Genomic DNA, 23,751 nt, shown 5'->3' on the forward strand with positions numbered 1-23,751 from the left:
AACAGTGACAAGGCTAGCATTTGTTATCCATCCCTAAGTGCCCTTGAACTGAGTGGAGGGGCTTGCTGGTCCATTTCAAAGGGCAGTTAAGAGACAATCATATTGCTATTGGTCTGGAGTCACACTTCAGCCAGACCAGAAAAGAATGGCAGGTTTTCTTCATGAATTGTAGTTAACTCCACCACTTGCCGGTGGTGGGATTTGAACACATTCCCAGATTAGGGTTTCTTGTTCAGTGATATTACCACCGTGCCAGATCACAAATTATCAGTGTCGCCCCATTAACGAATGTATTCTCAGCTGCCCAAACTCAGGAATTCCTTTTTGACCCCTCTATGCCTCCCTAATTCTCACTCCTCCTTTATGAAATTCAGTAACATCTATCAATCAATCTTGTCAAGCAACTAGCCCAAAATACCTTTATTTAGTTCAATGACAAATTTTGCTTGGTAGTGATCTTGTGTAGACCTGAGGAACTGAATTTCAAAGCACATGCTTTAATTGTTACTTCCACATGATAAAACTCTTCCTGTTCACTACAGAAACTTAGGTTTCATGACAATAGGGCACCGAGAAGCAAATTAAATATATAAATTAATCTGAAGCAGTTCCCATTATTCGATTTGCAGTGATTATTAAAAGCGAATATCAGAATGTTATCTTTACTTCAGTTAGAGTTCAATTCTGGCCTCAGAATAGTCAGTGTCATAGGTGTACAGTCATTGTAGAGATCGACTCAGTAAAATCAAACTGGTTTATAAATGTCTTGTTCAGTGCGGAACTACCAGCCAAATAACTCATGTCCCAGTTGCAAATTAAAGCAAGGATGAGAATATTGGCACTCTCGAAGTTTGCAGATTGTACTAAAATGGATTCCTGTCTGACTCTCCCATCCTCATCACTCTTTCCCCATGGCGGAAGCTAGACAGCTGAAAGGCAACAACACATCCTTTTGAGACCTTGTTCTGAAGCACAGATGAAAGATGGCAGAATTGCGCTTCTACAATCCTGCGTCAATTCCATTTTCTGGCACCACAGTAACCCGGGCGCAGATGGTGCTGGCATGCAGCACGTTCAGCTGTGCGAGGTGTACACAGCTGTTGGCATTTTCACACAAGATCTCTAATCTAACAGGCAAAAGTCAAACATTAAAAAAGCTTAACTTACGCATTCTCTCAAAACAAGCCTTGAAATTAAGTTTACTCACCAGACATGAAGCTGGGCGACTAGAAACCAGGAGTTCAGTGTGTCTGACAAATTACATCCTGCAGTCACAGAAACAAGGATTCATTTTAGTTTGCCTAGCTTGAAAGAAAACATTAGAGAACCTAACTTTTGTGTTGTCCCTTACTCTGAGTAAAAAGGGACCCTCCCCAAGAACAAACGACAAAAAATCTAGTTATGACTGGCTTTCTGAGCAAAGTGCAGGATGGGTGTTGCCTCACTCCAGCAACGTGGTTTTGGAAAGGAGATTCAGAAATAACTAACAGCCTCTTTATGCTAGAAAAAAGATTGGAAAAATTACTTCAAAAAAAAGACAGGAAACCACAAGAGCTGTCACAGCGATAAGTGCATAGACCAAGTATAGTGCCACATTGATTAAAACCTCGAGCCCACTGTGTTACCAAGTATATCAATGCCATTGCAATGGACACTGGTAATCAGTAAGGACCAGGTATAATTAAAAACCCTTCTATTTCTGCTAGACAATGGTATTAAGTGTTTTCAAACCAAGGTGGGCTACATGGATTTAAGATGCAGATCAGCCATGGTCCAGAAAAACGACAGAATGGCGCCTCAGTTTAATGGGTTATTTGCCCTTCTCTCTCCTGTATGGAGTCTAAGTTCGAGTGTCAAGTTTTGCTGCAGTATGACTCATTGCCCAGGTTTAGGCAGACATTAGTGTCACTATGAACAGCCAATATGGCTCTTTTGTAAATTACCCAGGTGTCATGGTGTGAAACACATTCTTCCATAAACATATCAACTACTGATAAAAGTGAATTCTCCATAGAACAACTCCATTAAAGCTCAACAGAATGCCAAATGGCCCTCCTTACTAGCGCAGAGAGAAGACCACAAGATACAGGAGCAGAATTAAGCCATCCAGCCTATCAAGGCTGCTCCACCATTCAATCATGGTCAATGTTTCTCAATTCCTTTCTCCTGCCTTCACACTGTAACACTTGATCCCTTTACTAATCAAGACGTTATCACACACTGTCTTAAAGATACCCAATGACTTGGCCTTCACAGCTTTCTGTAGCAATAAATTCCACAGATTCCCCTCCCTTTGGCTGAAGAAATTCCTCATCTCCATTCGAAAAGGTCGTCCCTTCACTCCGAGCCTGTGCCTTCAGGTCCTAGTCTCCCTTACCAATGGAAACATCGCCTCCACCTCCACTCTACCCAGGCCTCTCAGTATTCTGTTAGTTTCAAAAAGATCCTTCCTCATCCTTCTAAATTCCATCAAGTACAGACCGAGTGTCCTCAACAGCTCCTCATACAAGCCCTTAACCTCCAGGGTCACTCTTGTAAACCTCCTCTGGATCTCTCCAAGACCAGCACATTGTTCCTTAGATACAGAACTCAAAACTGCCCACAATATTCAAAATTCAATCTGACCAAAGCCTTATACAGCCTCAACAGTACATCCCTGCACTTGAAATCTATCCTTCTCAAAATGAATGCCAACATTGCATTTTTCTTCCTAATTGCCAAGTGAACTTGCACGTTAACCTTAACACAATTCTGAGCTAATAGACTCTCTCGTCCCTTTGTGCTTCAAATCTCCGAAGTCTTTCCCTACTTAGAAAATATTGCTGCCTGTCGCAGGCACACTAATAGTGCAGCTTTAGGGCTAAGTGTGCTCCAAGCAGAGATTCAAACTGGCAATTTATCAATTCCATATCTTGGATCTTGGGTAACAGTTAGAGATTAGTGAACAAGTGAGCTTCTGGAGAGTACTTTGTAGATGGTGCACATTATAGCCACTGTGCCAGCAGCAGAGGAAATGAATGCTTAAGGTTTGAAGCTTGAATCTTGAATCTTTGAATGCAAATTTAAATCAAAATGGGATAGAGTATCGATCAGAAAACTTCTAGCTTATTTCAAATTGCTTTGCCCTTGCTGCTATGATGACCAAACCTGTCACTATTACCAAAGAATCTGAGGGATTATCTAGCCCTGTGTGGAGTTTAACAATCTTAATGTCAGGTTGGTGATCATGGAGGAGGCTGCTAGACTGACTGAAAGCAGCAGCAGAGTCCCGGAGCTAGTGAAAAGGACAGAATAGTATTCTTTTCAGCTTTAACCTGTGACTTGCTGGACACAATCATGTTAATTGGATCTGGAAGGCACAATGCCCCAGTTCAACTGATTGCAGACACACATTCGAAACCCCCGGAAAAGCAGACGGTTGCTGAGATCAGATAGTGGAGAAAAGCAGACACCTGTCAAATGTACCTCAATAAGCACTGTATATTTCCTATTTCAGGGCAATGCGGAGATGACACTAGCTTCTAAGTGTGCAACGGATTTGGTTTTAAAATATTCCAGCAATTTTCAAGTGCCTACACTTGTGCTTACAGCTCAGTTTCTAGTAGCTACTGTGGAGTCAATTTACTTTGCTTTGAGTCAACACTCATGTTTAAACAATCAAGCATATCAAATAACTCGGGCTGGAGAGAGGGCTTTAAGCTATTTAGAAGGGGATGGAGTTTGGGAGGGGAATGCAAACTTTCTAAGTAAGAGGGCAGCTATTGAATATTGTTATCCAGAGTGGGACAGGAAGGGACAGAGGGTACAAACAGAAAGTCAGCAGTAGACTGTATAGGATCAAAGGGAGAAAATGGTAAAAAGGAAAGTTTAATAGTTCTTTACTTAAATACTTATAGTATTTGGAACAAAATAAATGAACTAATGACACAAGTACAGGTTAATGGACCATCAGGCCCATTATGATTATTATAATGGTTACAATCTCCTTATGACCATTATGAGGATATCAAAACTGGGAACTAAATATTCAGGGGTATGACACTTCTCGAAAGGATAGGCAACAAGACAATGTTGATGATATAACAATCTTAGTATAAGATGAAATACTTACGATAGAGAGAAATGCTCTTGGATCAGAACATGTACAACCCATTTGATAAGAAATAAAGGAAGGGAAGCAGTCTGTTGGCTTTTTAACAGTAGGTAAATGATGGAGACAATGATGGCATATAACAAAGAAACCACATTAACCATGGGTGAATTTGATCTTCCTATAGATTGGGTTAGTCAGATTGGCAAAGGCAGCCATGAGCAAGAGGTCATAGATGGCAGTCAGTACAGTTTTCTCAAGAAAAATGTTGTGGATCAGGCTACCTTGGATTGAGTGATGTGTAATGTCACAGTTTTGATAAATGTAAATTACAACATTTACAAGGCATTTGGATAGGTATACGAATCGGGTAGGGTTTAGAAGGATATGGACCAAATGATGGCAAATGGGACTAGATTAATTAAGATGGCTCAGTGATTAGCATTGTTACCTCTCAGCGCTAAGGACCCGGGTTCGATTCCAGCCTGGGGGCGGCTGTCTGTATGGAGTTTGCACATTCTCCCTATGTCTGTGTGGGTTTCCTCCGGGTGCTCCGGTTTCCTCCCACAGTCCAAATATGTGCATGTTCGGTGAATTGGCCATGCTAAATTACCCATAGTGTTAGGTGCATTAGTCAGAGGGAAATGGGTCTGAGTGAATTACTCTTCGGAGGGTCGGTGTGAACTTGTTGGGCCGAAGGGCCTGATTCCCCACTGTAGGTAATCTAAACAGTGACCAAAGCATGTCAGAAATTAGCATTCAATTTGAGAGGAAGAAACTTAGCTCAAACTTAAATTGACTGCTGAACTTAAATAACAATAATTGCAAAGAAACTAGGTCAGAGCTGGCTGGACTGGGGAAAGGACTTTAGCAGCAAAGACAATTGAGGAAAAATGGCAGACAATTAAGAAAGTAGTTCATGGCTCTTAGCAGGAGTATTGCTAAAACTATACAAGGCACTCATCAGACCACAGGTGGAATATTGTGAACTGTTTTGGTCCCGTACCAAAGGGAAAAAAAACATTAGAGACAGACTAGAGAAAGCTCACTCAGTTGATCCCAGGTATGGAAGGACTGCCTTATGAGTAGGTTGGGCCTGTACTCTTGGAGTTTAGAAGAACGAGAGGTGACCTTATTGACACATGCAACATTTTTTAAGAGGACTTCACGTGATAAATGCAGAAAGGTTGTTTCCCTTTGAGGGTTCAGGACATAGTCCCAGAAAAAGGGTTCACATCCGTTTAAGACAAAAGTGAGGAGGAATTTCTTCTCTCAGAAGTAGTTAATCTGTGGACTTTATTTCAGAGGGCTGGACGGACTGGGTCATTAAGTATATTCAAGGCTGAGATAAACAGATTTTTGTTTAATCAAACAGGGAATCAAGGAATAGAAAGGAAAGTGGAGCTGAGGATGATCACATCAGCCATGATCTGACTGAATGGTGGTGGAGATCCAATGAGTTGAAAGTCCTACCTCTGCTATGTTTTATGGTGAACATGGATCAGTTAACAATTTCACAATCAGATACAGAATAACGGAATACTACAAAAACTAATCAAAGGTTTTTGAGGACCAATGGGAGTAAAGTGGAATGCAAGAACCAACAAGTTTTATGAGATAGAAAGGTGGACAGATGCTTAGCCGTTGAATGGGGGAAATAATGATTAAACAAAAAAAATTACTCATCAATGTTCTATAATTTAAAAAACATACATCTCGTCAAGTGCACATATATTTACAGAAGGAGAATTAGTAGTGTTCCAATAGCTCAAAACTCTCAACCCACATTCTCAGTGGTTTAATCAAACACTTTTTATGTTACAAAGCAACTCCAAAAAAGGAAGAGAAAATTTAAGTGACTTTTCCTGATCTTATTTTAATTGCCCAATTGGCTGCTCTACAGCTCTCTGCTGGATGTCAATCTCAGAAGAAACGTTTGGAATAGGAAAAAGCGATGAGATCCAGCAAACCAGTTCCTTTTCCAGGAATAAAATGCCCCAATCTGCCCGTGTACCAAACAGTTTAAATCTTTCCCCCTTCAGCTTTGATTGACTCTGCAGCCCCATTGGTCTTCTTTAGTAACCATCCAAATCATCTCATCTGATATCAATGGAACGTTTGGATGAAGAGGTTGTGCCTGAATTCTCTCAAAACTACTTTTCTAATTAAGTCCCAGGAACTGAAATTTCTCCATAATGAAACTGCTTGGGGCATTTTTATCTTTTCTTTTTACAATCTTGGAAGACTTTGATTAATCACCACAGAGCCTCTTTTCATTTCCAACCAGCAGCCTCACCCATTCTGCAGACCCAGAGCTATGTTAGCTGAATATCATATATTCTATATATAAAGTATGTGATTAATGAGAATTACTTTCCCCAGTTAAAACCCACTGCCAATGAAGCTTTGTAATAAAGCAGCCTATTTAGAGACAAATCCAGCTGACAGTAGAATCTTGGGGCATTCTTAAAATCTAGAATCTCATTTGTGTATGCAAACTGGTCTCAATGCTTCTTAAGACCCGACAAGCCTTCTTGTTACATGATTTTTAATGTTCCCTCACTTTTAAGTCAATGTTCCTTCTGCAATTCCCATTTTCCTTTGAGTCCCTTAACTAAAAACATAGGAAATCAATTCCAATTCAGTGGATGCGCAATCCAGGTTCAACTAACATCTCAATATGTATAAATTACGCTGCAAACCATTCAACAATAGACTTAATTTAATTTTGCATTCAACTGTCAATTAGTCTCTCAATGTGTAATGTGTAAGCTTTGGACTTGAAGTTAATTTGACCAAAATGCAATGGTACCATAATCCCTTTGCCAAAGAAAAATCAAATTGAATTTGAAACACTAACTCTTTCTTTCACCACAAAGGATGTCAAATTGCTGAGTTTCTTTCAGGATTTTCTGCTTTTATTGCCACTGTGCAATCTTCATTTCAAAAGAATGGGTGATACCTTTAAAAATTAAAAAAAACAATCAAAGCAGTTCAAATATAACAGATTGCAGAAAAACCGTGGTTAAACGTACTTTCAAACAAGTCATCATAATCGATCCTCTCCACACAGCAGGTGTACATCCGCAGACCAGCAATCTTAATTTTCTGGAACATAGGCGAAAATGAAGATTTTAGAAAAAAATTAATTAGACAAGCAAGCGCACACAAAAGTCGAAACAGAGGAGAAATAAAAGTAACAAGCATTAAAAATAGAAATTAATAACATGGCGATAAACCTTTTACACTATTTCTCAATCAAATTAGATTCCCTAGTGCGGAAATAGGACCTTCGACCCAACCAGTCCACACCAACCCTCCGAAGAGTAATCCACCCACACCAATTTCCCTCTGACTAATGCACCCAGCACTTTGGACAATTTAGCATGGCCAATTCACCTGACCTGCACATCTTTGGACTGTGGGAGGAAACCGGAGCATCCGGAGGAAACCCATGCAGATACGGGGAGAATGTGCAAACTCCACACAGACAGTTGGCAGAGGCCGGAATCGAACCTGGGACCCTAGTGCTGTGAGGCAACAGTGCTAACCACTGAGCCATTGTGCTGTCCCAAATAAATCTGAATGTTGTGCAATTAGTTGATGTCATATTTGTCAACTTGAATTGTTCCCTCTAGTAACACATTAGAGGACAATAGAGATCAAAGTGCTCTGACTCAAACGTTACCAGCTATACTTTGCTTTCATGACAAAGGATGAAACATTAATTGAAAAGCACCAAGGGGAGGTGATAGCCTAGAGGCAGATGGTGGAAGTTGAATTCAATTAAAAAGAAAAACTGGGAATAAGAGTCTAATGATGATGAAGAAAATGGGTCTTTTGTCAGAAAAACCCATCTAGTTCAATAAGGGTCTTCAGGGAAGGAAATCTATCATCCTTACCCAGGCGAAAGTGAGGACTGCAGATGCTGGAGATCAAAGTCTAGATTAGAATGATGCTGGAAAAGCACAGCAGGTCAGGCAGCATCCTTCATCTCATTCCTGATGAAGGGCTTTTGCCTGAAACGTCGATTTTCCTACTCCTCAGATGCTGCCTGACCTGATGTGCTTTTCCAGCACCACTCTAATCTAGACTGCCGTCCTTACCCAGTCTGGCCTACATGTGACTCCAGACCCACAGCAAATGGTTAACTCATGATTGCCCTCTGAGCAATTAGGGATGGTCAATAAATACTGGCCTGGCCAGTGACGTCCATATTCTGCGAATGAATAAAGAGAAAGATTTCAGCCAATTTAGGAATGGCACAAATCCTGTTGGAAAGTGTAAGTAACATTCTACCTTTTTGCACATTTAATGGCACGCATCTTCTATTTTCCAACTTTGTACAGCAAAACCAAATGTAGTATTTTATACTGTCACATTGAACAGAAACCTCTTCCAGAATACAGCCTAACTGAAGGATAAAGTTCACACAGATCTCATATGGGTCAGCAGATTTGCAAAGTTAACTGTTTCTATCTCCACAGATGCTGTCAAATCCACTGAGTTTCTCCAGCACTTTCTCTTTTTGTTTCAAATGTCCAGCATCTGCAGTTCTTTGTTTTCTCGAAGACCTGGGAATCCTTATTAGAACAAGTGTGAACAGACATTGCTCAATTTCCCAACAGAGACAGCATCATCATAGAACCCCACTCCTATTTTCATTAGCTCAAGCAAAAATACCCATTTGCTGTACTTCAGAGGCCCTGTGAATCCCATGGCTTCTATCAGTTTGGTAAAGGGACTCAGTTCTTCCTCCACAGGCTCAGCTGGACTTTTAACATTGGAAAACTGTTAATAAAATGGAAAACAAAATGTTAGCCACAAAACACCCGAGAATTAATAGTTTAACAAAGTGTATAATCAAATATTACTGCATACAACAGTGGCAGTGTGAAATTATATGAACCTCTAATGTAGTGAAAAACTTCCTGAGATACTTCATAGAATCACAAAAGTGTGACAGCACAAAAGGAGACCATTAGGCCAACTGTGCCTCTATTGCCTGGTTAAATGGACATCACTAGCTGGTGCAAATTCCCTGCTGTTCCAGCATACCCTTAAACATTATTTTTGTCCAAATAAGTACTCAATGCCTTCTTGAATGCTTCAATTTCAGCAATAGCAGCGATACTTCACTGAAGCATTATCATTAAAAAAAATCACCAAGTCAAATATTAGATCAAGGGGCTACGGCATAAATCAAAAAGCAGTGTTTACAGAGCTCTGGAGTGAGGGAAAGAGATGGAAAGGCAGTGTTATTTCAGGAAGCAATTCCAGAGCTTATGAGACAGGCAGCTGAAAGCATGGTTTGATAATGATGGAGAGATGGATGTAGAGGCTGTGCAGGAGGACAGAATCAGAGGATTGTAGATTTTAGATCTGCAAGAGTTACAAGGCTCTACAAACATGTGGGCTGACAAGCCTGCAGACAAACTTGAAAGCAAGCACGAGAATTTTAAAACAGCTGGACTGAGATCCAATGTTGGTTAGCGAACAATGGGTAACGGGTGAACAGGACACAGTGTAAGGTTGGTTAGGAGAAACTGGGTTTTACACAGGCTTAAACGAGAAGATTAAAAGGGTAGAAGTTACAAGGCAAGGTCAATGAAGTGGATAACAGAACAAGGAAGTGGTTTTGCATGTGGACAGGTTCTGATGGCAAGTTTGTCACAAAGGTATGATGGACAGAATAGCTAACTTCTGGGCTGAAATTTCAGGGACTCTATGCAATTTAAATTAAAAGAATAGCCCTGTATTTTGTTGAAGACAATAGCCCCCATCTCTAATGTCATTGTTGTCTTCTATGCTAACATTGCTCAAATCTTTCAGATGGTGAAACCTGTAATTTTGGGGAGGCAATGGCCTGGTGGCATTATCACTGGACTCAATGCTCTGCGGACCAGGGTTTGAATTGCAGATGGTAGAATTTGAATTCAATAAAACAAATCTGGAATTCAGAGTCTAACGATGACCAGAAATCCATTGCTGATTGTTGGAAAAAACCCATCTGGTTAACTAATATCCTTTAGGGAAGGAAACTCATTTTTACCTGGTCTGGACTACATGTGACTCCAGACCCACAGCAATGTGGCTGTTTCTTGACTGCCCTTGAGATAGGTAATAAATGCTGGCCTAGCCAGTGACACCCTCATCCCATGACTGAATTTTAAAAAGCCTAACACAGGTACTCAATGGTGCGATTGTAAACAAACAAATTCAGGCATGGAGCAAAGCGACAGATGTCAGCTCAAACTAACAACTGCCTCAATTGAAAACACAATCTCAACCATGTAAACAAACAAAGAACAAGTTTGTTTTCTTAAACTGAGGACATTAAAATCGAGCCTAACATTTTCAGGACAGTAGACCATAAAACTAAAATTACTTGGTCAGTAGACCAATAAATCAGAGTAGTTCACCCTAATTCATGAATTATTCAAACCACCTTCTGCTCACTCAGTGAATGTCCTTCAGACAGTAAATGCTAGGCAGTGATGAAGGAATGCGGATGAGCAAGGCTTCACCTGACATCCACGGGATTTGAAAACAAATGCTCCCTCCCGGTTTCCAAAACTTACGTTTGGTGTGATGTGAATGGCCCGGTATGGCAGTCCTGGTCTGAGTAAAGTGTGTCGCAGCCCATTGCAGGAGGTGAGGCCATTTGGCTTGGAAGCACCAACTCCAATTACTGCACTTCGCCACACAGCACGAAGCTGAAAGGGAGCAATAAGGAATTGATGTGTAAATATAAAAATGTAGTTTGCCTGTAGATCTGTGGAAGCAAAAACAGTAGCTTAATTGTACCATTTGCAGTTACCTACTGCGTCTTCAGTGATGGTGATAAGGCAGCAATATTATCAATAGTGCTGCTCACAATATGGTCTCCTCTACATTGGAGAAATGAAATGCAGACCTGGTGATCACTTTGCAGAACACCTATGTTCTGTCTGTAAAGATGACCCTTGCCATTTCAACACATCACCGTGTTCCCATGCCAACATCGGTGTCTCGAGCTTGCTGTAGTGCACTAGTGGGGCTCAGCACAAGCTTAAAGAACAGCATCTTATCTTTCACTTGAGAATCCTGCAGTCTCTAGGACTCAATATTGAATTCAATCACTATAGAGCCCGATTCCATCTTTCCATGATTTTTATCCACCTCCACACCTTGATCCTGTCATGACATGGGTTGCTTTCAGCAGTCAACTCAATTTCTCCTACACTTAGCCCTCATTATTACATAGCTTTTCTTTCGAGTTGGCTTAACATCAATAATTCTCTTGCCTTCCTACCCCTTTTGGATCTCTCTCTGAGGTCTGAGGCCTATCTCCACACCCCAACCTTGCCTTCAGCATAAGTAGCTCAGAAAATGTGGTACTATCAGCTCTGAAGAGGAGTCAGAGGACTCGAAACAGTGATTCTGCTTTCTGCCCATAGATGCTGCCAGACTTGCTGAGTTTCTCCTGCAAGTTTTGTTTCAGATTTCCAGCATCTGCAGTTCTTTGTTTTGTTTTAGTGAATGCTCGATATTCTGCCTCCAATGCAAATCTGTACTTCCTTTAAAACTGGACATAGCCCTCCAGCATTGGAGTGGCCAGCTGACCCTACAAAAAAAAACAGAGAGACTTCTTTATTCCTACATTCCAACCCACCTGTAATAAAAGGACAACATACCAATCACTTTCCAAACTGCTTTTAAAAGCTGCAATTACATTTGTTGAAGCCTCCTCGATCACCAATCAATGTAGTTATGCATGTGGCTCTGTAGAATTCAATACAAGGCTTTCGAAACAAATAGCCAAAGTTGAACTCCCAATTTCAAAACCAGTTATTGTGCCAAATTAATTAAATATTTCAGGCTTTATATGGCTTATTCCTGTCCAGTTATGAAGCTAAGTACCTCAAATGCAAAAGGCTTACAGAAAGTATCAATGAAAAGTTTAAATTAGTGGCTTAAAAATGTTTGTTTCATGTTTAGAGCAACACAAGATCCATAAGCAATCAAAAAGAATCCCCCCCAAATTGAAGAAAATATTCAAAAATATTTCATGGCAGCAAGTAAATGCTGCTGTAAACTAATGCAATGGGAAATTCTGATTGAAGAAATAGGAAAGTTGGGAATATCGACAAGTTTTTAGTCCCACCTGCAATCCCACTGTACAGAAAGGGAAAAAACATACTGTATTTCTTGCAAATGAACAGAGAACCAATTGAAAGGCAAATCCAATAGACAAGCAAAGTTACGTTCAGTGAAGGTCTGTTAAATGTAAGAGACATCTGTGTTAAACCTCACCACTCTATCAGCATTCAACAATACGGTACATTATCAAATAACATACTTCAAATTATTCTTGCATCAAATTTCCAACAATGAACATTTAGGATTTTGAAGGGGTGTAGATCCATAATAAACTTCAAAAGAGAATTGGATGAGTTGGCGAGGAGGAAACTTTTGCCACACTCTATCAGGAGTAGTGTCAGCTGAATAATTCTTCCTCCAGAGCCAGCACAAGCATGATGGGTCGAATGGTCTCTTTCCGTGCTGAGTGATCCTATGAAAGAGGTCCAGTGTTGGTGTTTATCCTTTACTCAAAGAGTGAGCCTAATCCCATGCACCTATTCTATTCTTATCTCTCCTTTTTCTCCATTCCTTCAACCCAACTATTTTTCAATGCTGCTTTATTCACTAGTGCACCTCAGAGTCTCTCATCCCCCACTGATTCTAAATCTGTGGCATTTGACAGTTTTTCCCTATTTACTGCTTCCAGTAGAAGGGTCAGCAACCAGAGAAAATAAATGTAAATCCATTGGTCAAAAAACTCTGAAGGGAGATGAAGAGATTTAAATAAAAATAAAATTGTTGAGATCTTGAATGTAGAATCTGAAAGAGAGTTGGGAGTTGACTCAATGGAAACTTCCAAGAGAACCTGATAAATACTCAAAAGGGAAAAAAAAATGGGAACCGGGACTAATCAGACAGCATTTCCAAGGGCCAGCGCAGGTAAGATGAATACTTCTGCACTGTATGTTTTTATCCTCTGACCTGATATCGATGACATCTTGATATCTATACATCACCTACTGGAAATTGCCTGTCTCTTGTGATTCAGATATATCACTATCATTAATGAATTATCAATCACAGAATCCCTACAGTGTGGAAGCAAACCATTCTGCCCATTTAGTCCACACTGACCCTCTGAGGAGCTCCTACCCAAACCCAACCACCTACCCTATATCTGTAACCCTGCATTCCCCATGGCTAATCCATTTAGTCTATCCATTCCTGGACACTATGGGCAATTGAGCATGGCTAATCCATCTAACCTGCACATCTTTGGGCTGTGGGAGGAAACCCACGCAGACATGGTGAGAATGTGCAAAGTCCACACAGTCACCAGAGGGTGGAATTGAGCCCAGGTCCCTGGTGCTGTGAGACAGTAGTGCTAACTAATTGAGTCACTGTGCCAATATTGTGCATTACAATAGTAATTACACTTTAAAAGTAATTCCGTGGGAATAATTTACATTGGGCTGGCCCAAGGCTTTGATAAGCAATAAAAGCAATACCTGCTTGTCTTGAGATTGTTATAAAGTAACACTGATTACTGATAGTCCAGATGTTGATTTTAATTGCAAACTTTAATGTTAGATATCTAACAGTATCTCAAAGCATTAACCCAACTGAATCTAATGATAAAATCTAACAATAAACCAAGGGCTGCAGGACAGTGGTTCAGAAGAGAAAAGTATCGATAGGATTCAACTAACACAGGTTGTAGCACTCAGTTTGTAAAGCATTACATTTGAATTGTTCTGACTGGTTTCCTGGGTCTTCATTCATGACAGATGACGACTCTTTTCCTGACTATTTACTGATGACCCCAGGCTATGGACCCACCACAGGCATGAAGGCAGACTCTGCCCATGTTGCTCTGGGGTAGTGCACCAGGAGATCCTCCCTCTTCCCTGCAAAGGATCACATCTTCACCAAAACAAAAAGGTTATCAACTCCACGGATTGCCTTCTCAATCCTGTACTCTATTCACTTCATTGCTCATAACAATCCATTACAGAACTGCCCGCCTACAACATGCGATATTTAAAACAGGTCTCAGGTCACTGTCACTTCCTGTTATGAAACACAACATTCTCCAGCTTTTCCTAACTACCCAGCAGCACCAAGCTGGACCCAAGAATAAATTCGCTCAGTTACCAGAAACCCAGCTGCTCTGAATAGTGAGAGGAGCAGCACCACATCCAATTAGCAGGTTTACCCACTTAGAGCATAAAATATAGGGGCAGACTTAGGCTATTTGGTCCAATGAATCTTCTACATCATACAAACATGGTTGATAGTTTCTCAACCCCATTTTCCTGCCTTGTCTCCATAACCGAGATTTACCAAGATGTTGCCTGGTCTGAAGCAAAGGTCTTATGAGGAAAGGCTGAGGGACTTGGGTCTGTTCTCATTGGAGAGAGTGAATCCTTAGAAGAGTATAAAGAAGGTAGGAGTATACTTAAGAGGGAAATCAGGAGGGCAAAAAGGGGACATGAGATAGCTTTGGCAAATAGAATTAAGGAGAATCCAAAGGGTTTTTACAAATATATTAAGGACAAAAGGGTAACTAGGGAGAGAACAGGGCCCCTCAAAGATCAGCAATGTGGCCTTTGTGTGGAGCCACAGAAAATGGGGGAGATACTAAATGAATATTTTGCATCAGTATTTATTGTGGAAAAGGATATGGAAGATACAGACTGTAGGGAAATAGATAATGACATCTTGCAAAATGTCCAGATTACAGAGGAGGAAGTGCTGGATATCTTGAAACAGTTAAAAGTGGATAAATCCCCAGGTGTTGTGGACAGTGAAGAGGGTTACCTCAGATTACAACAAGATCTGGACCAGATCAGGTGTACCTGAGAACTCTGTGGGAAGCTAGAGAAGTGATTGCTGGGCCTCTTGCTGAGATATTTGTATCATCGATAGTCACAGGTGAGGTGCCGGAAGACTGGAGGTTGGCTAACGTGGTGCCACTGTTTAAGAAGGGAGGTAAAGACTAGCCAGGGAACTATAGACTGGTAAGCCTGACCTCGGTGGTGGGAATCCGGAGGGACATGATGCACATGTATTTGGAAAGGCAAGGACTGATTCAGGATAACCAACATGGCTTTGTGTGTGGGAAATCACGTCTCACAAACTTGATTGAGTTTTTTGAAGAAGTAACAAAGAGGATTGATGAGCGCAGAGCAGTAGATGCGATCTATATGGACTTCAGTAAGGCATTCGACAAGGTTCCCCATGGAAGACTGATTAGCAAGGTTAGATCTCATGGAATACAGGGAGAACTAGCCAGAACTGGCTCAAAGGTAGAAGACAGAGGGTGGTGGGGGGCTGTTTTTCAGACTGGAGGCCTGTGACCAGTGGAGTGCCACAAGGATCAGTGCTGGACCCTCTACTTTTTGTCATTTACATAAATGATTTGGATGCAAGCATAAGAGGTACAGTTAGTAAGTTTGCAGATGACACCAAAATTGGAGGTGTAGTGGATAGCGAAGAGGGTTACCTCAGATTACAACAGGATCTGGACCAGATGGGCCAATGGGCTGAGAAGTGGCAGATGGAGTTTAATTTAGATAAATGCAAGGTGCTGCATTTTGGGAAAGCAAATCTTAGCAGGACTTATACACTTAATGGTAAGGTCCTAGGGAGTGTTGCTGAACAAAGAGACCTTGGAGTGCAGGTTCATAGTTCCTTGAAAGTGCAATCACACATAGATAGGATAGTGAAGGCAGCGTTTGGTACGCTTCCCTTTATTGATCAGAGTAATGAGTTGGGAGGTCATGTTGCAGCTGTACAGGACATTGGTTAGGCCACTGTTGGAATACTGCGTGCAATTCTGGTCTCCTTCCTATCGGAAAGATGTTGTGAAACTTGAAAGGGTTCAGAAAAGATTTACAAGGATGTTGCCAGGGTTGGAGGATCTGAGCTACAGGGAGAGGCTGAACATGCTGGCGCTGTTTTCCCTTGAGCATCGGAGGCTGAGGGGTGACCTTATAGAGGTTTACAAAATTATGAGGGGAACAGATAGGATAAATAGACAAAGTCTTTTCCCTGAGGTTGGGGAGTCCAGAACTAGAGGTCATAGGTTTAGGGTGAGAGGGGAAAGATATAAAATAGACCTAAGGGGCAACGTTTTCACACAGAGGGTGGTACGTGTATGGAATGAGCTGCCAGAGGAGGTGGAGGAGGCTGGTACAATTATAACATTTAAGAGGCATTTGGATGGGTATATGAATAGGAAGGGTTTGGAGGGATATCGGCCGGGTGCTAGCCACTGAAGTGGGACTAGATTGGGTTGGGATATCTGGTCGGCATGGACGGGTTGGACCGAAGGGTGTGTTTCCATGCTGTACATCTCTATGACTCTATGATTCTAAGGCTAAGAGGGGATTTAATAGAGATATACAAGATGATCAGAGGATTAGATAGGGTGGACAGTGAGACTCTTTTTCCGAGGATGATGACATCTGCTTGTATGAGGGGGCATAGCTGTAAATTGAGGGGTGACAGATTTAAGACATGTCAAGGGAAGGTTCTTTACTCAGACAGCAGTTAGGGCGTGGATTGCCCTGCCTGCCAATGTAGTCAACTCAGCCACACTAGGGGCATTTAAACAGTCCTTGGATAAGCATAGGGATGATGATAGGATAGTGTTGGGTGATGAACTTAGATTAGTTCACAGGTCGGTGCAACATCGAGAGCCGAAGGGCCTGTTCTGCGCTGTGTTGTTCTATGTTCTAACCCTTGATCCCCTTATGAATCAAGAATCTATCTCGGTCTTACAGACACTCAATGACTTGGCCTCCACAGCCTTCAGCAGCAATGAGTTCCATAGATTCCCCACCCTCTGGCTGAAGAAATTCCTCCTCATTTCAGTTCTGAAGGGTCATCCCCTTCTTTCTGAGGCTGTGCCCTCAGGTCCTAGCCTCTCCTCCTATTGGAAACATCTTCGCCATGTCCACTCAATCCAGGTCTCTTTGTATTCTTTTAAGTTTCAATGAACCTTTCCCCTCATTCTTCTAAACTCCATCGATTAGAGACCCAAAGCCCTCAACCACTTATCATATGACAAGCTCTTCAGCCCCGAGATTATTCTTGTAAATCTCCTCTGCATCCTCTCCAATGTCAGCTCATCCTTCCTAAGGTACGGGGCCCAAAACTGCTCACAATGTTCCAAAAGCTTTTCCTGTTTGCCTAAGAAAAGAGGCAGAATTCTGGAAATACAATCATCGCACCAGCTTTAGTGAAAACCATGCTAGATTTTTCTACTCAAATGAAAACCAGAATGTTGCTCATTCAAGCTATTCAAATCTCTAGTTCTTGCACATCCTTTGAATTTCCAAAAAACGCATTAGTATTCTTCTGCGATAACACTAACTTTACTGTTTCCAATCAGTACCATTTCCAGTTCCGCTGTTAAGTAGCATCTGGGTGGCATTCATTTTACTGAAATCAGGGCGTATCTGCAGATATTTACAAAAACACAGTGAGCAGCGGGCACATGTAGAACCACAATTTTATCAAGAAATTTCAGCAGTACTCAACACTTCTGTTCCCCATTCCAATAACAAGTCGTCAACATATACAGTCCTAGAGATGTACAGCACGGAAACAGACCCTTCGGTCCAACTTGTCCATGTTGACCAGATATCCCAACCTAATCTAGTCCCACCTGCCAGCAGCTGACCCATATCCCTCCAAACCCTTCTTATTCGTATCTCCATCCTGATGCCTTTTAAATGTTGTTATTGTACCAGCCTCCACCACTTCCTTTGGCAGCTCATTCCATACACGTACCTCCCTCTGCATGAAAAGGTTGCCTCTTAGGTCTCTTATCTTTCTGCTCTCACCTAAAACCTATGCCCTCTAGTTCTGGACTCCCCCTAACCCAGGGAAAAGACTTTGTCTATTTATCCTATCCATGTCCTTCATGATTTTATAAACCTCTATAAAATCACCCCTCAGCCTCTGACGCTCCAGGAAAAGCAGAGATGTACTACTAAGACTTTATAAAGCTCTGGTTAGGCCCCATTTGGAGTACTGTGTCCAGTTTTGGTCCCCACACCTCAGGAAGGACATACTGGCACTGGAACGTGTCCAGCGGAGATTCACACGGATGGTCCCTGGAATGACAGGTCTAGCATATGAGGAACGGCTGAGGATACTGGGATTGTATTCGTTGGAGTTTAGAAGATTAAGGGGAGATCTAATAGAGACGTACAAAATAATACATGGCTTTGAAAAGGTGGATGCTAGGAAATTGTTTCTGTTAGGCGAGGAGACTAGGACCCGTGGACACAGCCTTAGAATTAGAGGGGGTCATTTCAGAACAGAAATGCGGAGACATTTCTTCAGCCAGAGAGTGGTGGGCCTGTGGAATTCATTGCCACGGAGTGCAGTGGAGGCCGGGACGCTAAATGTCTTCAAGGCCGAGATTGATAGGTTCTTGTTGTCTAGAGGAATTAAGGGCTACGGGGAGAATGCTGGTAAGTGGAGCTGAAATGCGCATCAGCCATGATTGAATGGCGGAGTGGACTCGATGGGCCGAATGGCCTTATTTCCACTCCTATGTCTTATGGTCTTATGGTCTTAAAAACAGCTCCAGCCTATTTAACCTCTCCCTGTAGCTCAAATCCTCCAACCCTGGCAACATCCTTGTAAATCTTTTCTGAACTCTTTCAAGTTTCACAACATCCTTCCGATAGGAAGACGACCAGAATTGCACACAATATTCCAACAATGGCCTAACCACTGCACAACAGTTTTTAGCTCACATGCTGATTACAAAATTTGCTTTTCAGTGTCTCATCTTTGTATGGGAGAAACGTCAGGATTTCATTTGAAAGCTAGCATTCAACAAGAATAGATTACAGTGAGCTTTATTCAAATGCTTTTAAAATTACAAACCTCCAATAAATACTGTACAGTACTGCCAGAAAAACACTGGACGGGAACAGCATGTGACTTGAATTGGATATAGCGCCTCATCATATCACTCAAACATCTGAAAGCGTTTTGAACCCATCTCTTGTATGAGGCATTAAACCAAGGCCCTGTCACCCCTCTCAGCTGGACGATAAAGATCTCAAAACACTGTCTGACAAGGAGCAGCGGAGTTTGTCCTGGAGTCCTGGCTGATGTTGATCTCGTAACAAACATCAAAGAGAGATTATCTGGTCATTATCACATTGCCGTTTGTGGAGTCTGCTGTGCACAAGCTGCCTTTTACATTGCCAACATCACAACAGTGACCACACATCAAAATCAACTTGCTGAGTGTGTGCAGGGTGCCAAATAAATGCAATTTTTTTTCAATGTACAATGGGTTGCTTTTTTGGATTACAGTGTATTTTGTACGCAAACTCTGACAGCAACAGATCACCATCTGTTTCTGCTGCTTTTGGATGAAGCAGGAATGTTAGCCCAGACACCGAAACTCCCTGCTCTTTCCCAGCAGTGCCATGGAATATATTAACACCCACCTGAACTAAGCAGACAGAACCATATCCAAAATGTCAGCACCTCCAGACATGCAACAGTAACTCTGTACTTGGAGAATAAGTCTTGATTGCGTGTTTGGGGTGGAAGTTGAAATGTAGCACTCTGACTCACAGGTAGAAGTGGTGCCAAATGAGCCCAGCTGCCCAAGTTACAGAGCGAGACAATCAGTAGTGCAGACACAGAATTCACCACTAAAGGAATGTTATCTATGGGACTTCAACTCAATTTAACTACTTCAAGATACACTTACTCCTCCCAGGTGTCGCTGCTTCCTAGCTCAATACTTTTCTGACAGATTCAGAGGCTGACCGACAATCAGCACTGCATCTGTTAAGACTGAATTCCCTCTCAAAAGATCAAAGTGGATAGATGGAGAAGAAATCCACATCTTGTTTATATATGCATTTCTCATCTGTGGGAAGTATGCCTGGCTATTTCCCCCCACACCCCAACCCTGAACATTGTTCCCTTGAAACTGGCAAAAGAATCAGAGGCGAGATCAGGATAAATGTTTTCACACAGCAAGTTGCTGTAATCTGGAATGCACTGCCTAAAGGGCGGTGGAAACAGATTAAATAGCAACTTTCAAAAGAGAATCGAAGTGGAAACATTTGCAGGATTATGAGGAAAAAATAGGGAAATGGATTAATTAGTCAGCTCTTTCAAATGGCTGGCACAAGCACAATGGCCAAGTCGGCTCCTTCTAGCCATGTTGAAATAAATTTTGACAGAAAAGCCTGAGTAAGGACATTAACCTGCTTAGGAAATGCAAACGTTTACATCCAACTGATCAATTCTGCTATTCCTAACATCTACTTGACCATTTATTCATCAGCATAACGCCATGGATTTAGATAGTCTATTGAGGCCTAGTAGCATTAGTTTAACTTCTATTGAGAATAGATAATGGAGGGGCATCTGATTAAGGTTTTATAAGGTTTAATGGATAATTGGTTTATCCATCAACTATTTCCTCTGGAGGAAATCAGGAACGACAGAATAAAATCTTAAAATAAAAGCTCCGCTGTTTAGGTAGGAAGATTAGATTCAATTCCCTAGGGTGTGGAAACAGGCCATTCGGCCCAACAAGTCCAAAGTCCACAATGACCCTCCAAAGAGTAACCCACCCAGACTCATTTCCCTCTGACTAATGCACCCATCCTATGGGCAATTTAGCATGGCTAATTCACCTAACTTGCACATCTTTGGACTGTGGGAGGAAACCAAAGCACCCGGAAGAAACCCACACAGACACAGGGAGAATGTGCAAACTCCACACAGACAGTCACCCAAGGCTGGAATTGAACCCAGGTCCCTGGCGCTGGGAGGCAGCAGTGCTAACCACTGAGCCACCGTGCTGCCCATCAAAGATGCACATTTTCACATAAAAAAGGTAATAGGAATCTGAAACTCTCCCACTCAAACTGGGGAGAGATTTAATTTGAGCATTCAATATCCCAACTGTGCAAGTTCAATATGTGCAAGAATATCAGGGGATGTGGAGTTAAGGTAGGTGAATAGCATTGAAGTACAGACCAGACATGTTCTTAAAATGGCAAAGTGGCCTCAAGGGGATAAAAGGCTGCCTTGTCTTCTTTGTTGAGCAGTATCATGCTTTAAACAGCTAACTCTATCAACTAACTTCTCAGCACGCCCCTGTCTGCATCAATGGAGCGGAGGTGGAGATGGTCACGAGTGTCAAGTTCCTGGGAGTGATGATCTCTAACTATCCATTCTGGTCTGCCCACGTTGATGCGACAATCAAGAAAGCACAATGTGTCTACTTCCTCAGAGGGCTAAAAAAAATTCAGCATGTCCACAATGACTCATACCAACTTTTATAGAAGCACCATAGAAAGCATCCTTTCTTGATGCATCACAACATGATATAGCAACTGGTCTCCTTCCTATCAGAAGAATGTTGAAAGAGTTCATAAAAGATTTACAAGGATGTTGCCAGGGTTGGAAGATTTGAGCTACAGGGTGAGCAGGCTGGGGCTGTTTTCCCTGGTGCATCAGAGGTTGAGGGGTGACCTTACAGATGTTTATAAAATCATGAGGGGCATGGAGAAGATAAATAGACAAAGCCTTTTCACTTGGTCGGGGAGTCCAGAACTAGACAGCGTAGATTTAGGATGAGAGGGAAAAGATATAAAAGGGACCTAAAGGGCAAGTTTTTCATGCAGAGGATGGTGCGTGTATGGAATGAGCTGCCAGAGGAAGTGGTGGAGGCTGGTACAATTGCAACATTTAAAAAGGCATTTGGATGGGTATGCGAATGGGAAGGGTCTAGAGGGATATGGGCCAAGTGCTGGCAAATGGGTCTAAATTAGGTTAGGATGTCTGGTCGGCATGGATGAGTTGGACCAAGGAGTCTGTTTCCATGCTTTACATCTCTAAGACTCTAGAACTGCTCTCCCTAACACCATAAGAAACCATAGAGAGTCATGAACGCTGCCCAGTCCAGCACACAAACCAGCCTTTCATCCACCGACTCCATCTATACTTCCCACTGCCTCAGGAAACCAACCAACATAATCAAAGATCCCTCCCATTCCAGTTATACCCTTTTCCATCCTGCAGAAGATATAAATGTTTGAATACATGTAAGAACAGATTTAAGAACAGATTCAAGAACAGCTTCTTCCCTGCTGTTACCAGACTTTTGTAAGGACCTCAAATATTACTTCTGATCTCTTTCTCTGATGAGCTACCCTGATGCACTGTGTATGGTGCCATCTACCTGTAGAGCCCACAACACAATACTTTTCACTGTATCTCGGTACATGTGACAACAATAAACCTGCATCAAGCTCAAATCAAAATGCAGGTTTTAATCAGAAACAAATCTGGTCTCTAACCAAAGAATGAAAAGAAAATCACAAGCACAAGAGTCCACTGTTTTCAACAATATGTTCTATACTTGTGTGGAGTGCTGCCAATAACAGGTCTGTAAATCCCAATATTCTGCTACAGTTTTTAGAACAGAAGGTCCTTTCCAGGCAAAATCCAAAGAAGCAGAGGGCAAAATAATTGCACAAATGTTCTGCTGCCTATTTTGCTCAATCCGAATAGAAGAATGAAAAAAAGTTATTATTTATTAAAATTCATTACTGACACCACAGTGTAAATGATACACAACATTGAGACATTTAAACTACTGATCCTCAAGTTTTTCAGCTGCTCTTTTCGTCTCTAAGTTTCCTTACTGGTAAAATAGTTATTTTAAATGATCATACATTGTAACATTGAGTGGAATGGAGAGTTCTTTACCCAGCATTCATAGCAACAGAGAAAGTGCTCTATCCCAAACACAGAGCCATGCCAAGACTCAATCCCAGAGGTGCAGGAGTGTCTACGCCACTGTGCAAGCTGAGTAAAGAACCCCTTCCCATTCTACACAAGTTGCTCTTTTTACAAAAAAAGAGGTGCAACAGCTTTGGACTGACTGGCCTGGTGTGATGGAAGTAATAGGGGAAAATGGCAAGTACAACTCAGCTGTGTCCCTTATATTTGTAGAAGGGCTTGGTATATCGAAGGCCACGAGCAATTTGTAACGACTAAGTGCCTATGGTTATCCAGTATCTCTTGCACAAATTTACCACACAGGTTATTGGATCATTCAATCATAAATTTCTGTTCTTTGTGGTGTCCAGTTGAAGAGGGTTCACTACAGCTCACCTTCCAAAGAGTTTTGGTGATGGGTTTGGCCCACTGTGGCTGGTCAGCACTCCCATCCAAGTCAAGGAGCTGATGTCATGGCTAAAGCGGTTGTGTGGCAGCTGGCTCTCTCTTTCTCGAATGGGAGGTTGAGGCCTAGCTGGCAGGCTGCCGTTAATGCAGCTGTGTGCCTTTGTGATTTATGTGGCTGGATGTGATGGATCACTTGTTTTTTTTTTGTGAAACGTGAATCATAAATCAAGAAATTCAGGGTTTATTTTAAAGGTAGAATGCAACGATGTTTGTGCAATGCAATTAGAAAAACAAAACAGAACAACCAGTTAGAAACCAGAATATGACTTGTTCAGAAGCAGGAAGTAACTGGCCAAAAACAAACAAGATAACTAATGCATGGGTACAGAGGTTTAACATTT

General features: G+C 41.8%; 1 protein-coding gene across 1 annotated transcript in view; it reads right to left on the reverse strand.

Annotated features, from left to right (window-relative positions):
• The window catches only part of uqcc1 (ubiquinol-cytochrome c reductase complex assembly factor 1), a 129,318-nt gene that overhangs the window by 90,403 nt on the left and 15,164 nt on the right, over positions 1-23,751 (reverse strand). Inside the window, exons 2-5 of the mRNA XM_072556202.1 lie at positions 10,672-10,806; positions 8,774-8,881; positions 7,126-7,198; positions 1,208-1,265 (exon numbers count right to left, since the gene is read on the reverse strand). Of these exons, the coding sequence (XP_072412303.1) occupies positions 1,208-1,265; positions 7,126-7,198; positions 8,774-8,881; positions 10,672-10,806 (374 nt within the window). The remainder of the gene's footprint in view (positions 1-1,207; positions 1,266-7,125; positions 7,199-8,773; positions 8,882-10,671; positions 10,807-23,751) is intronic.

The sequence above is a fragment of the Chiloscyllium punctatum genome, chromosome 37, assembly GCF_047496795.1.
Source record: "Chiloscyllium punctatum isolate Juve2018m chromosome 37, sChiPun1.3, whole genome shotgun sequence".
Classification (NCBI taxonomy): Eukaryota; Metazoa; Chordata; class Chondrichthyes; order Orectolobiformes; family Hemiscylliidae; genus Chiloscyllium; species Chiloscyllium punctatum.